The 15924-nt window shown below is 38.8% G+C and overlaps 1 protein-coding gene across 5 annotated transcripts in view; it reads right to left on the bottom strand.

The window, feature by feature from the left end:
• WASHC4 (WASH complex subunit 4) overlaps window positions 1–15629 on the bottom strand; it is a 42662-nt gene extending 27033 nt beyond the window's left edge. For 3 of the 5 annotated variants that reach the window (XM_076339273.1, XM_076339262.1, XM_076339243.1), the window contains exons 1-11: window positions 15550–15629; window positions 11353–11492; window positions 10219–10272; window positions 10037–10102; window positions 9823–9868; window positions 7343–7410; window positions 4196–4278; window positions 3096–3138; window positions 2457–2560; window positions 1698–1818; window positions 31–154 (exon numbers count right to left, since the gene is read on the bottom strand). In XM_076339273.1, coding sequence (XP_076195388.1) covers window positions 31–154; window positions 1698–1818; window positions 2457–2560; window positions 3096–3138; window positions 4196–4278; window positions 7343–7410; window positions 9823–9868; window positions 10037–10102; window positions 10219–10272; window positions 11353–11492; window positions 15550–15610 — 910 coding nt within the window. In that variant the 5' untranslated portion in view covers window positions 15611–15629. Of the gene's footprint in view, window positions 1–30; window positions 155–1697; window positions 1819–2456; window positions 2561–3095; window positions 3139–4195; window positions 4279–7342; window positions 7411–9822; window positions 9869–10036; window positions 10108–10218; window positions 10273–11244; window positions 11323–11352; window positions 11493–15549 lie in introns of those variants that run through there. The other 2 variants (XM_076339251.1, XM_076339282.1) reach the window with 2 other exon arrangements.
• Between the last annotated feature and the right edge of the window lie 295 nt (window positions 15630–15924).

Below are 15924 nucleotides of genomic sequence, written 5' to 3' on the forward strand. Positions count from 1 at the left end.
GCTGGCAAGATAAGCATGAGCTTGCATTACCAAGTTTGGCTTCAACATTTGCAAAAGTTGTGCGAAGAGTGTGAGCAAATTCTTCAGCAAACGTGCTGTTCTTCGACACTGACACTCCACCATTTACAGAATCAAACTGTTGCTCTATACAGACCTGAGCAAAAAGGGAAAAAAAAAAGCATAATGGTAATGCCATGAATTTTGAACCTTAAAAGAATACTGATTTTGCAAGAGAAGAATACTGCAAGAGCACACTGATTTATGTGGTATAGCACTAACCTGAAGTTAGTCTTAGACTTCACAAGATACAAATTTTTTTAAAGTATAATTAAATTATTTAGTATAACAGAAAACATTAAAAACCTCTCTTATACCTAACATTCAAAGAAACATTTTATTTACTTAACATTTCTGTTAAGGGGCATTTTTAAAGAAACCACATGATGTGCTAATGATAAGAAACTAGATGTATATTTGCATCATTACATTATAATATGTTACTAGCTGTCCATTAACTACACAAAATTATCATGCAAGTCGCTTGTAGGATGTGGTTCATGAACTTGTAGCATAAAACCCCCACACCACTGGTGGTTGTTTAAAAAAAATTGCCAAAATCCACACATTAGTAAAAAAAGAGAAAAAAAAAAAAGAGACACACTTCAGATTTTCTAAAGATATTAGAAAAGTCTTTAATGGAATTGTATATAAGAATATTTTTCATGTATTTTTGTTAGGAAGGGGTGTTGGCAGGACAGGAGGGAAAACGCCCTGAATGAATACCAGACAAATCCTACTGATGCCTCAAACATATAATGACACCTTTGTCCTAATGCAACATTAGAGAAATATAGATGAAACATGGATAGCTGGTAGCAGTGTCCTTTGAAAGAATAAGCCAAATTGTGTTTAATTATTTACTTACAATTTCCTTTTTGGAGGCTTTTACAGAACAAAACCTTCTTCCCTATGCCATTTAAGATGTAACAGTAAGAATTGAGCAACAGTCCTGTTCAATTGACTCTGCTGTGACCAGATTCAGCAACGCTATCCTCTGCCCACCGTGCCACAACATCCGATTTCAGTGTCTCAAATACACACTTTTCTAAAAAAAGATGGCTTCTTGTATGAATACATTTAAATTAACTGTATTGAAAAAGTAATAATCCTTCTCATCCACCTGTACACTTGCATGTTTTGGGGGTATACACCACTGAAGTGGTACCCCCATGACAGCTACCTGTCTCATATGCTAGGAACGAGATAAAATATATAACAAAAGGTCACACAACATATTTTCAAGATTACTGAGGAGACTTTAACCTGCAACTAAAATAAAGTGGACCTATGCTATATAAGCCTGACCACTATTAAAATCTCTGGTGAAAAAGAGACTCCCTGATAATACACAGTCTCAATGCCAAGTTGTCTGCGTTTCTTTAATTCTGCAAAACAGTAAGCATTAACTGCTACTATTCAAAGCCTGGCACAGTTCTAGCACATGAGAAGAGCAAAGAAAGATCTTACAATAGAGCCTTTTTCCCCCCCCCCCTATGCACAGATGCAAGAGCCAAATTCACACATCACTGTATCCAAAACAAAACAAAATAAAAACAAACTAACAAAACATTCTAAAAAGAGTCTGGCTTTAATGTAATAGTTTCCCCTATCATACTGGGGAACATTAATTTCATTACCTGAAATATCATTCCATCAAGTAACTGGCATTCCAGTTTTAACAGCAGCTTTTCAAACGGCTTCAGTTTATCTTCTTGTATCCCAAACTTAGAAGGGTTGTGATGGACAGATTTTAGCAGCCTGTAAGGAGTAGGCGTGGAACACATACATACAAACACAATTAAAACATGCTAACAGTTTAATCATATCCTGTACTATTTTGAGAATAGGTTTTAATTGCTCACATCTGTGCCCAGCAGCAACTCCAAAATTAAAAAACAAAACCAAAAACCTACTAGGTCTTCATAAGCCATATGCATTTGAATAACTCCCATTTATTTAGGTTTTCATTGAAAGTTATTATTCCACTAATTTAACAACCTTTATAATTGTTGACTCTCAGCTTTTACTTAAGATAGCGTTCTTACTTAAATCTGTATGCCCATCCCCATGATCAATATGGATAGGGATAGTCTTAGATCAGTTCTGTACAAAATTAGATTTGTTATTGAATATGTTTTAAACCCCACCAACCATAACTCTATTTGTCAAGATGCTTACCGTGTATTGTAAATGTAACATTCAGCACTTTAAAAACTTACTGGTGCTGTTAGAAGGACAAAGTGGGAGCTTAGCCCTGCTTTTCATTGAGATTTCTGGAAAACTCTCAGGGCTACCAAAATCCATGTTCCCACACTAACTTTCTTGGAACAAAGGCACACACACATGCTTTTATCTTTTATGTTGTGGGAGCATTTTTCACACCTTCAGAGACACACCTCTTATACATGGTCCAGTGATCTTTCAGAGTGGCATGATTGTCAATTATTTCATCCAGAGTGATTAAGACTGTGAGCAACTCTCCCAGATGCTCGTACATTGCCTGTTTAAAAAACAAACAAACAAAAAAACCACACAAAAAACCCAGGGCAGGACTGTAGTTACTGAAAAGTTTATTGTAGTCATGTATGGCATATAAAATTTCAGTTCCTTTCAATATATTATCAGAGAGATATATCAATATATTATCAGCTAGAGAGTTAAATCAGATTTCTTGGTTTGTTATCTTAAAGATTTAGTATTTCTTATAGTGACACAAGGAAAACTAGAGTTCACTGATCTATTTCAACATTGAAGGTAGAATTTTTAAAATTGTCTACATGCAGAAGCACATATTGCACACAACACAGGAGTGTGCAAACACTTTTCAGCTAAGAAAGCTAGAATATGACAGACATGGAGATACCAGCCCTTTCCACATAAAGGCCAGAAAAAGCTGATTAACAAAATAAAACCTTTGAAGGAGATTACAGATTGAAAGCTGTACTTGAAACTCACTTTCTTGCTGCTTTTCTCAGGATTAATAATCAAGACATACATACATTAACATAAGCAAAAGGGTTCCAAATCATTCCCACCTGAAAATGAACTCCAGATGTCTCTATAATTTTAGGTGCATTCCTGTAAATAAAAAATATTAATGCCTTTTTAGTCCTTAGAACAGAAAGTATTTATCAATTCTGTATCACTGTGTTCTTTGTTTCTTGGGGTATATTTTTCTTCATTAACATAGTAACTTCAGAAAACAAAAGAACCTCAAAATTTGATTAAAAGTACATGCTATGTGAAATCTGTGTGCTATGATCAAAGTTAATATTGCATTTTTGAATGTACAGCATGAGACTGGTTCAAACCATTGATTTCATTCAGTGCACATGTATATTGGCAATTCCCAATTCAGTTATGCTAACAGCAAGCAGCCTTGATACATACAGCCTTGTGGCCCAAAAGTACAAAATCACTTCATGTGTTTAATCAAGCCACATCCAAGCTACGCATGCAGCCTTGTTCATTCAGCACCATACAGAAAGCCTACCTTGTGCTACAATGTAAGACAAAAATGAAAAGAAACAAATAAAACTGAGAAGAATGATGCTATCCTATCGGGGGCGGGGGAAGGATCAAGAGCCCCGCAGTTATATTCAGAGCTAAACCCAACAATTCTATTCGAAGCTAAACTCTCCTCAGAGTTTTCAAAGGAGCTAAACCCAACAGCCCTTACTAAGCTCAGCTTCAGGTGTTATTCTGTGAGGAATATGTACCATATTTATTTACATATTTGAAACAGACTGTGAAGTGATCTAATTTTTAAGCTTCTGAAGCTACTGGCATCCACTGTATCAGTCAACAGAAGGACTCTCTCAAACAGAGCAAGGATGAAAGAGTAATAAGACAATCTCTTAATCATAAAGACTAAGTGCCTCTGAAGCACCAATTTTATCAAAAAAAGGCAAAAAAATAAAATTCTTGTATCTCATTATATAAAAGCACCACCTTTTCTGAAAATAAAACAAATCCACTTTCGTAACGGCTTACAAAGCCCAAACTTGCACAGCAAAGCACTCTCGCTATCCCTAGACAACAATATTCCAAAAATGACCATGCCTTAGGCAGAACATTTATATTTTATACATTTGTTTAACTACATAAAACAAAGAGCATTTTAGGGAATAATTACTTGTTGCTGGTATAGAGAACAGCCAACTGATGCACTACATTCACCACCACTTCGTAACATCGGGTAACAAAGCAAGACAGCTCCTGGAATACAAGAAAATAAAATGCATATATATGTATAGACCCTCCTCATACACAAGTTGTCATTACTTCCAAAACACTGAACATAAACCACTGAACTTGCAGCCCAAGCTCCAACTACATTCCTAATCCAAGTCAACAGACAGACCTACAGCAGGATGGAAAACACCCTAGTAACTAACAGCTCCGAAAAAGGATCTGGGACTGAGCTAAGAAGTTACTGAACACAAGCTCCCAGTACAAATTGGACTATTAAGGGACCAATATGCACTTTGGACACAAAGAAAAGCCTAATAAGGAAAACAGAAGAGATCTCACACTAGCATATGGCTTTGACAATCTAGATACTAAAATACCAGAATTGATACCCAAGGCCACATTTTAAAAAGGATATTGGTTCTTTAAAGAAGGTACAGAGAAGAGTCACCATAACAGGTTCAATGTACTTTAATTATCTTGCTGTAAAAGTTTTCAAGAGTTCAATTTATCAAAGACAGTAAGAAGTTACTTGACAACAGTGCCCAAGTACCTTAAGAGAGATATCCCTGATGGGAAAACGCACAGCCTTTGCTATTAGATTCAAGAGTCGCACTCTGCGAGCTGGTGATAGCTGAATTCAAATTAGAAATTAACACAGAAGCCTGTATCTACTGTAAGAGTGACTAGCCACAGAATACTGCTTTCAAAAAAAGAAAACAATGTCTTTGAGAGGTATGTTTGACTAACACAGAACTTAAGCTCAGTTATATAGTACAAAACGAGTAAGAACAGGTCAACTCCAACCACGTAAAGGACTATTTTAATTTCTATAACGGATTTTAACAAGGCATTCCTTGAGCAATGGGATAAATGAATCTGAGTTTCCCTTAACTGCAATAATATTTTCTCATTAATGCACCCTATTATCCCATCAGGGAAAAGTCAGCATGTGATGAGTGTAGCCAGTCAGCACACAGATGGCTTCAGAGCAGACAGCCCACGCTGGCTAACCAGCCAGCCTGCCGTTCCTGCCAGAAGACTGGCTAACAGCTGAATTCTGTCTTCCTCTCCATCAAAAATAGATCTTATTTGGGCTTCTGCCTTCTATTAGTCACCAGTTTTCACAAAACATAAAAGTGTTGTTACTTCTTATACTTGTATTGCTCTATCAAATACAGCTGAAACAAGCCAATGGATTCCAGAGGAATGGATTAATAGACAACTGAGGTCATGTTTCCTGAGGAAGGAGCACCAGCTGCCATTTTAGAACTTCCAGGAAATAGTCCAATTTAACAGCACGTGTATTAGCAGCTACATAATACAGATGAGACTATAATTTTATCAGAGTTCTTCAAATACACTGTCTTCTGCAGGATCAAGAGTACCTAACTAGTGTTTCACAGCATTATTTTGATAATTTAAAAAAAAGTTTTGGTATAGCAAATTTGCAGCTATTACATCTAGTTAATCAAGAAATCCTGAACTCAGAAGAGCAAATAAACCAGTATGTGGACATTAGCTCTACGAAAGCAACATTTCACCTCTTTTGTCATCTTCATTCATCTTTTCACACTGCCCTTGGGGATATGCTTATAACATTGACCAGAACAGCATTTCCCAGTCTATGGATATAGACTACTACTGAGTGGATTTAGAGGAACACAACAGTTGAAAAAGAACAAACTCAATAAGGAAAAAGTCTTCCTCATAGCTTTACCCAAAGCAACATACACCTGTTCACACTGTAGTCTTCCCTTTAGGGCAACATCCTGCATCTCCCTTCTTTCCCAAGTTGCCTAACAATCAGCAAGCCACCATAGCATACATACAAAGCGGGCTCACAAGCAATACTGCTATATTTTTGTGTAGTGTTTACCCTATGAACATACAGATCAGCATATACCCCATAAATAAACATAAACTTGTTCTACAGAGTGGGTTTGCAATGCTCATAGATATCCAGACAGCCAGTCACCCTGCTCTCAACTTCCACCTGGACAGAGCATCCTGGCAGGAAAAAAAAAAAAAAGCCTGGAAAAACACAAGTGTACAGTAGCCCCATTTCAGAACTACTAAAAGGTCTCTCAAACATCTGCTCGGAAAGAAACAGAGGATGAAGGAAGAAACTGACAAAAGTTGGTAGGACAAAAATCTTGAAAAATGGGGGGAAACCCCCCCCCCAAGATATCCTAACAACTAACTGCACTCGGGCACGGTAAAAGAGGTTGAGAAACAACTTCCTATAGCATTCAACCTGTTATGACTCAGTAAATGACTCCTGCCATGCTAGTATACAGCAAGAACAGGAATTTTAACATTTGTTAAACTAGAATCTGTTTAAACATTCTGGAAGCTTCCTGTATATTCTCTACTTCAACATAGGTATTTCATTACAAGCAATATTGCATAAAAATAGAAACATTTTTGGGAACAGGACAGTCATTTAAGCTATACTAAAGTCAAAAAAATTCCACAGTAGACTGAAATCCAAGAGCACAGGAAATCCTCAGAAGAAACACAGATCCTGTTTTCATGCAGATCCTGTTTTCATGCAAAGGACCCTGATAACAACGAAACTGTATGCGAAATGAATGTTCTTCCCTGAAAGTTTGAGCGAGACACAAGCAATTTTTTCCAGGTACATGTTTTAATTTTACTTTCTTCTATCAGCTAAAAAAAGTGTATAAACAATTAATCCATTTGCAATGTTCAATGAAAACTAAAACTTATTAATCAATACCATAAAAATAGGTATCTAACTTCACCATCAAATGAAACAACCTCAATTTATCTTCTCTTACTGAAATTCTAAGTAAATTCTAACTTCTTTGAACAATGATTACACAAACTGTAATTTCTTCTCTCATTAGGCTTCCAGAGGTTTAGACAAGTATAAAAAACCAAAACAACGTGTGATATATCAGCTGGTTGTGACAGGTCTGCAGGCAAAACATAGTAAGGTATCAAACGACTGCAATGCCTTTCAGCAAGTTGCAAGCAGGATACTGCGGACTGTTAAATCCACTTTACAAGTAAAATTCAGATTATAATTGCTGTCAAAAAAAACCAAACCCAAAACATACTCTACCTGCAAGAAAGAAACAAATCTTCCCATCTGTATTTGGCAGTCTCCCTCCACCATGCTAGAATCTGTGGCTTGAAAGACAAATATTTGTCACTACTTCCAAAAGCCTGTGTTAGACCTGTTAAAATAACATTGAAGCTTGCCCTCCAAACCATTTGTTTGTCATACAAGTGGAGCGCACTATTATAAGCATACTGATGGAGCCTTAAAAACTTTTAATTTTGCTTTCCTAAGCCGGACTTATTTTTGAAGTTTCTTTCTCATTAAAAATTACATTGTTTATAAGTTAGACACAAAGCAGGAAAAAAGTCTCCATCACCTGAAAGAAAATAATTCGAAATGTAATTCTTTAAAGGTATATATATTACATAACTTAATATAAAAGTTTCCATTTTAAAAAGTTGGTATGAAATCACTAGATATTTATATTGCAAGGAACATCCTTGGTAGTTATTTACTGAAAGAATATACTACATCTTTAATCAGAAGAAAAAGCTGTGTAGCATACAATTTTCTCAAGAAATTGATTTTCTTTTTCCTACGTATCATCCTGCACAAAAGAACGGGCTCATCACCATAGCTTCAAAGCATTACCTGTATGACAACATACACCAACACGATACTATGAAATACAATAATCACATCACCAATGCCAAACTGTTTCAGTCAGTTGGAGCAGTTGTAATACTACCTGACAAAATACAGCCTTTTAATGTGATGACAGATTAACGCTCTAGACTTGAGATTTTTCTATTGGGCCACTCTGAGCAAAAATGGCTTACAATTGCAAGTTTACCTGCATAAGAAATGCAGGTCTTATTACTTCATAAAGTATGTTATTTTAGAGCAGTCACCAGAGACTAAAGTAGTCTCCATACTTCTGTAAGATGGAGCTCTGGGACAAGATTCTAAGTCTTGCATGCTTCCCCTTTACACATTTTATGTAACCTTTACTCTGTTTAGTGTATATCCCAAAAAACCTCCAATCCAACTAACTTTTTCAAGTTCCTAGACTAGCCCTAGCCACTCCAAGGACAAAATGAAAAAAAAAAAAGTTTCTGTATAAAGAAGGAAAAGGCCAGCAGAGTATTTGTTTAAATTTCAACCATCCTTGAGCCAGTAACTTTGCCAGCTGTTTTAAGTAAGCCAGCTTGCTGTTATCAAAGTAGATGCTACAAGGAGGGATATGGAAGTGCAGAACATGATTTCTGCATCCCCACCTAACCCACAGAAGGCTGACCTCTCAGTTCCTGCCATTCTCAAGCATTCCCTGCAGAACACCCATCAGGAACAAACTGCTGCTGTAATATGTTAATCTGCAACAGTCTGACTTTTTTCATGCTGGAGATACGGAGAAGTTTTGAGGGATCCCCTAGTATCATTTTGGCAGCACATCACTTTCTTTTAAGATATTTAAAACCACATCTTATAAGAAGTGAGGATCTGCTAAGAAAAAAAAACAAAGAAAAAAATCAAAACACTTTTTCATGTTCCTTAACTGAACCACAACAGTCATCTTACATAGCATCTAAAAGAATGATAAACAGTCCCTATCTCAAAGACTTCACATTCCCCAGTACTTCTGTCACAGTCAAGGCTCTTAAAAAGCTTTTTAAAAAGCCCTTTTTACTACTTTTCCCTTTCTCTCAAATTTCTGAAATAGAAAACAAAGTTAGGTGATATGTCTCTAAATCAACTCATTAATATATTCAGTCCTCGGGACCAAGATCTGTGCTTATTCCCAGACTAGCATCCTTTAAGGTGGAAGCTTAAGACCAACCCTTCCAAGGAGTTACCAGTTTAACCTAAAGCAGGGTCTCATGATTTGTCAATTGAATTGACTTACAATCACTTATGCCCCTCTATTATGTCATAGTCTAAATAGCAGTACAAGTACTATTACCTGCACTTGAAGAGCAGATGACATTAACACACTGCAACTTCTCTTGGAACAACTACGATTGCATAAGTAGAGTAGGCAGGACTTGGTCCAAGTTATTTATTAATGGTTTCATTGTTCTATTACAATCAAATTACAGATTTATTGTTTTACTACAACCAATGTAAAATCTAGCCCAATAGGAAATAAGTTGGTTTAGGGTGTGTTCACATGTGAAAAATAGGTTTTCAATGCCATACTTTGAAAAACAGCTGCTACAGTATACAAGCTCAGGTTTCCATGTTATACATTCAGTACAACCTCAACAGCCCATACTCCCTATTTCTCCTGTAAATAAGACTGCAACAAAACTTTCTGTTAATGTAACAGATAAATCTTACTGTTATCTTAAGCTAACTCAGGACAGTTACAAGACACTAACATAGATCACTATAACCTCAAAGTCCATTATTTGGTGTTCGTCAGTCAAAGATACAGAGAAAGCGTGTATCCGTATTATAAAATTACACTTACTGTAGCATTTAACATAACCTGAAACAATAACGTAAAACTACAAACTTTTACAGTAAAGGGAGCTACTTACCTCCTTCTCCATAAAACAAGAGGCCATTATAAAATTTAGTTTCTGCCTAACAACAAAAGCAGAAATGTTTTTTAATAAATAGGATATATGTAATCATGCTTTAAAAATTTAGACATTATATCTTGTTTCTTTACTGCTAAAGAATAAATCTATATATCAGCTTGCCAATCTGCAAACATTTTCATACACAGTAATAAAAGTCAGCTGAATTTACCTCATATTTTAACTTCTTGATTTCACAGCAAAGGGCAGCATACACAGTTATTACTTTGTTTAGAACCTAGACTCGAAGGGGAAAAAACCACACAGATTACAGATAAGGTTCATGTTTAGAGAGCTTGGTTTTAGCTAGAATAACTCTTTTATATTTTTTTCTTGTAAGCATAAAGTGCTTACCTTGTTTTCTGTCTTTATGAGCTCCAGTAGGGAGGACTGTTCATATGGCAAAAGCTAAAATTAAAAAAAACAAAAACAAAAAACCACCAAAACCAAACAACTTTAGAAAATATTGGTCAAAAATACATTTATCCAACTAAGTCATTTTTTTCCCCCAGTTTAATCTCAAATAAGCTCAGTAATAAGAGAGCAATAATTGCACATTACTGGCAACCTACGCTGCAGGAAACCTTTGCTCTTCACATTTACATGGAAATACCCTTCCTTTCACTCTAGGCAGAAAGGCAAATAACTAGCTATACTATATAGCATTTACTACAATTTACTTACAAAACTTGGAAAGCAAAAGCATGGTCATTATGGTATATGTAGAAAAAACAGCTCAGGAAACCTAAAACATGAATTAAGAATCCCAAATGCAGGAAATAGGATGCATAATGTATATATGTATGCAGACACTGACATTTTATACTGAAGTCAGCCATTATATTGACCAGTTCATATACATCCAGCACTGTGCTGGCCCTACACATAATTTATTCAAATTATTCAGACAGATGATTACTTCAGTGCATCTTTAGCACAGACAAGTTCCATATGGTAACCAAAGTGTTTTTAAATGATGTCTGCAAATTCAGTGAAGAGGAAAAACAAAAATGCTCCACAGAAGACAGAGAACTCATGACCAAGGAAATAGCCACCTCTGGAGGACAGAAAATACTGTACCAAGGCCATTAAGTCAAAACACCACTATAAATACACACACAGTTCGCTCTGCAGTTATACAAGTATTAGTGAGCTTTTCTGTAACCCCAACCCCCAGACAAAAACACCAACACCCACAGGGAAGAAGTTTGCTGGAATTAGGCTTCCCAACACATGAAGAACTATAAATTCACTTAACTTCCACTAGTATCCAAAAGACTGGAAAAGAATAATATGAAAACATCTTCTCTTATGATGTGCACCAATTTACTAATTACTTGATAATTCACATAGTATTGGATAGGTTTCTCAAACACAAACCTCAAAATTTTAAGAGCACAAATGCATCAAGCTTTTACTTCTCAGGTTTTGAAGGGAAGGAGGAACTAGGAAAATAACAGTTGCAATGCATATTAAATATATGAAGACCTTTAATGCAATGGGATCAAGACTGAAGTCCCAAACATCTCCAACAGAGTCATCCAAAGCATCTTCAATTCTCTTCAGCTGAGATGTATACTCCTCAAGAAATTTTCCATAATTCTTCAACTGCACTTCAGCATGAATTTCTGAGAATTGATAACATTTGTACAGTTTTATAGACTGTTCAGTAAACTGCAATATCAAAAAATTTATAAAAAATATTTACTCTGTTGCTATTTAGCTTGTAGTACTGTATTCTTCATTTTGCTGCAGCATTTGTCCTTAGTACAACTGCATCTTTAATACAAAGTTCTTATTTGTTTAAAAACAATCATACAACTCAGTGTCAGTTTAGAAGAAATCCAAATACTACTTAAAGAATATCAAGCACCTAAGAGGTTTGCAGAAAATTAGTTTTAGAATTTACATATATTTTCAAACTAAGATCTTAACAAACCTAACAATCACATCAAGATGCTGAGCAAAGAAACGCCTGTAGAAATTGTAACACGGCAGGTGATTCTACCCATCGGCTGAACCAGTACATATGCAATTATATTAGAACTTTGAGGCAATGGGTCTAATCATTTCGGCCTGAGCAGCAGTTGCATTAGTAGCAATCCCCCTTCCACTCTCTCCCAGCTACCTCTCAGTGAGTCATCTGGGCATTACATGGGAAGTTTTTGGCTTTCAATCATTCCTCCTACTTGCAAATTCACCATCTTCAAGCAGAACTTTTCTTCTGCTTAGCACCTGGACAGTGAAATGCACAGCCGTCCTGTTAACTGCTAGGGGCAAGTAGGTTGTTATGTTCAAAAGGTAACATTCAGCTGGTCAAACACCAAGAATAGTGGCATTAATTAACAAAGTAAGTCTAAAGACAATTGGTCCACAAAAGCTTCATTCACTCAATCCTGATCTTTTTTTCTTCCCACATCAAGACACTCCCCCCTCCTCTCCAAATTATATACAAGTACTGACTTAGTTGCATAATCTGAACTACGGAATGAATGATTACAGCTCAAGGCTTCTATGCTCAGTAAGGAAGTACAATCCTTTTTCATGTGAAGACTGAAGCGTCTTCCCCATAATTAGATAACAAATCCAATAGCTTGTGATCTTCTGCTATTTGTTGAAAATAGGATTATCTAAAAAAATTAGAGAATGTAAGTCAGCTGAACAACTGAACTTTTCCTAAACAAGAATTCAACTCTCACATAACTTTATACGTGCCTTTTTCCACATTTCAGCAAGTAGGCTGCTCTAGAAAGTGAAAAAATGTATATTCTTTTATTCTGCATGTTTAACCTCTTACTCATCCATGTTGCCAATAACTGAGTCAAATGGTAGTTCACGGCTACTTCAGTGGGAGAGCACTGCTGAATCAATTATCACTTAGACATTTTTTGGAGAAAGAAAATATTTGACTGAGACACTGCACCAGGCGTAAGGGAAGGAATGGGTAAGCACAAATTAATAAGGAAAAGATGAGAAGCACTATGCACAGGAAGGTTGAGACTGAGAAGGAGTAATGACTGCAGTGAAGTCCTGAACTAATTCTAAGCTACTACTTTGAAGCCAGCAGCAATGCCAACCATAAGGGCACATGGACTGCAAAGCCTATCCCAGAAGCACAGTAAACTCTCCCACACTAAGTTCTGCATTAGTGCCATTGGGTTCTACCTGTACCTGCAGCCTAGACAGAGCACAGGCACTGTCAAAATAAGGAGACTGAATTTCATGTAAACAGATAAGAAGCAAGTGAACAAAAAACTCTCTATCAGCAGTATGCACTCCAGACACTGATGTGCAGCCCTTGAGTTGCATCATCATATTATTCTATTCCATCAAATTCATCTCATCTTTCAGGTTCCTTCCAGTGCATCTTCTGGAAGCTCTGCTGCAGAAAACCAATAAAACACTGATTGATGCAGAGCCCTGCAGAACAGAGTTTAACTAGCCACCATGTCACCTTCAGTACTTTACTGCTAGAAAATGTGGAGTATGGAGACTTATTATTATAGAGGTATGCTGCAGTATTCCCCCAATCCCACCTCCTCCCTTTGCACAAAAGACAAACTAAGAGCAGAGAAACTGACAGAGACATTGGGGCTTTATAGGAAGAACAGAAAAAGCTTCCCAGTCATACAAGAGTAGGAAATTGGCACTGCTGTTCAAATCAATTCCCTATGGAACAGGCAGCATTTCTCAAACAAAATCTCGCAGCAGCGCTCTGCTAGAGACCCATAAACCGTCACCTTTCCAGCAGCCAAATGATGGATTTGAACAGTGCTATAGCTCAACATAACTGATATTTAATATTTCCAAATAGTTAACTACTGATAGCTACCAATTTGCCACCTTGTACTGATCATATATAAAATAAGAGACAGATGTGAATAATTTCTCACTATTTTAGAGAGACAAGAGAGTGAAAGCTATTAGCTAGCCAGAGATAGGCAGGGTTGAACTGATAAAAAATGACTTGGAAACGGGGGAAGTTTTTAAGAAGCAGAAAAATTTTCCTAAATAGACTGGCTCACATGAAGAAAGAAAAAGAAGTCACAGAAAGCAGGTACTTTCTTTTTCTTCAGAGCAGCAGACATACTTCATAAGGTATAATCTGTTTACAGTAAAGTTTGATTTAGTTTCTCCTCAGGTGGTAAAATGAAAGCATTACAACTGGAACAATGCAAGAGATGTACTCAGCAGTACAGATCCCCCAACTTAATCTTATCTTCTTCCATAAAATCAGCAATATCAATATTCAACAGACTTATTGCCACAGCAGGATTTGCAAGTGCTATGTCCATAAATATCTAGGACAGAGATGCAACAAACTAGACTCACTTAGTATCTTGTATCCTCAGTTGAGAACATTATAATTGCTAAAGGTTAGTGATATAGGTATAAAGTGAAAGTAGACAACAACAACAACAAAAAATGTTTTTCAAGTCACAGGATTTTTCTTTGGCTTTTCTCTAGGAGAACATTGTGTGCTGTTCTCAGCGGAAGATCAGCCCATTTGTTCACCGTCAAGATGGTGGCAATGGAGCATATTATGTCATGTCAAGTTCTCCCAGCTGCACTTCATGTCACAGTCAAACTAGCAGAGATCTGGCATTTTGAGTAAAAGCTACATTTTTCCATTCCGCAGCTAGAGAACCAGTAAAAACCTCAGCTCAGGTCAGCTTCAGTTTCCACTGAAATCCCGATTAAATGAATATGGCATAAACAGTATCATCCCTTGGGATAACATTATACGTGAAACAGTTGGTCCATGAGTGACATATTTTCACAGCAACACCTGGTGTAATTAATTTGGCACAGTTCAATTTACAGTGTGTATTACAGTGTGACAACCATATACGTTCCCTGTTTAGAAAGTAGGTCACCTCCACAGGCCGAGAACGACATGGATTTTGACGGGCACGCAAACCCACTGTCAAAGACTTAAGCATGACAAGGTCTTATTTAATTATTTTTTAAAGGCGAAACCGCAAGTGACTGCCCAACTCCACGCCAGAAAGCCGTTTCCAACGGAAGCTGCATACAGCTAACTTATCTCGGTATGACTTCTCTGGCTAACCGAGGAAGCAACTGCAAAAATTTGTGAGCCACGAGAAATGATCGGGAAGGAAAGAAACACCATCCCCACGACAAGCGTCTGTTCCTCCTGCCCGGTTCGTGCAAGGAAAAAAAAGTCACGCAAGCCTGCCTGCCCCCTCCCTGCCACGCCGGAGCACTGGAGACGACTCCCCAGAAGGGGTAAAGGATGAAGGGTTGGAAAAAGCCACTCTCCCACCCCAAACAACCTCCGACAACTGCGGAGAGGGCGGTGGGAGGAAAAAAGGTCACCGCGACAGTCCACCCCCGCAGGCCCGACCGGAGGAGGAGCAGCACTCGGCTGGCGGCCGGGGGAAGGGGCGCGGCGAGCGCCCGGCTCCCCGCACAGGGCAGGGTCCGTGAGGGAAGCCGGGGAGGGTGACCCACGACTGCTTCCTCCTCCCTCCCTTCCTCCCTCCCTCCCCCCCTCCCGTTCTCAGCGGGGGTGCAGCGGCGAGCGGGGCCAGGAGGGGTCCGGGGCCGGGAGGGGACCAGGGTCTCCTCAGCCCGCGCCTCCCCCCGCTCTGTGGCGGTTACCGCCGCGGCCCCGCTCACCCCGGGATGGCCCCTCCCGCCCCGCCCTCCGCGCGCGCTCACTCTGCGAGCCGTCGTCGAGGCGGTCGAACTCCCAGTCCGGGGAGAGGGTCTCCAGCGCCATCGCCGCCGCCAGCGCCCGGCAGCGGCTCCCCCCCCTCCCCTGACTCAGGCGCACGAGACTTCCTGCCCCGCTCCCGCGCCGCACTCTGGGAAATGGAGGCGGAGGCGGGGCCTTTGGACTCCGGGAGGAGGAGGCGGCGGGGCGGGCGGCGGCGGGGCGGGCGGCGGCGCCCCCGCGAGGACAGCCGTTGCACACCACCGCCCCCCTTCCCCCGCGGGCGCCCCTGAGGTGATGCCGCGCTCCCCCTCGCCGCCTGCCCCGAGCGGTTCCCGGCCGTCGGCTCCCTCACGGCTCGGCGGGCCGGTTCTCAAGTG

Source organism: Aptenodytes patagonicus, chromosome 1 (assembly GCF_965638725.1).
Source record: "Aptenodytes patagonicus chromosome 1, bAptPat1.pri.cur, whole genome shotgun sequence".
NCBI lineage: Eukaryota > Metazoa > Chordata > Aves > Sphenisciformes > Spheniscidae > Aptenodytes > Aptenodytes patagonicus.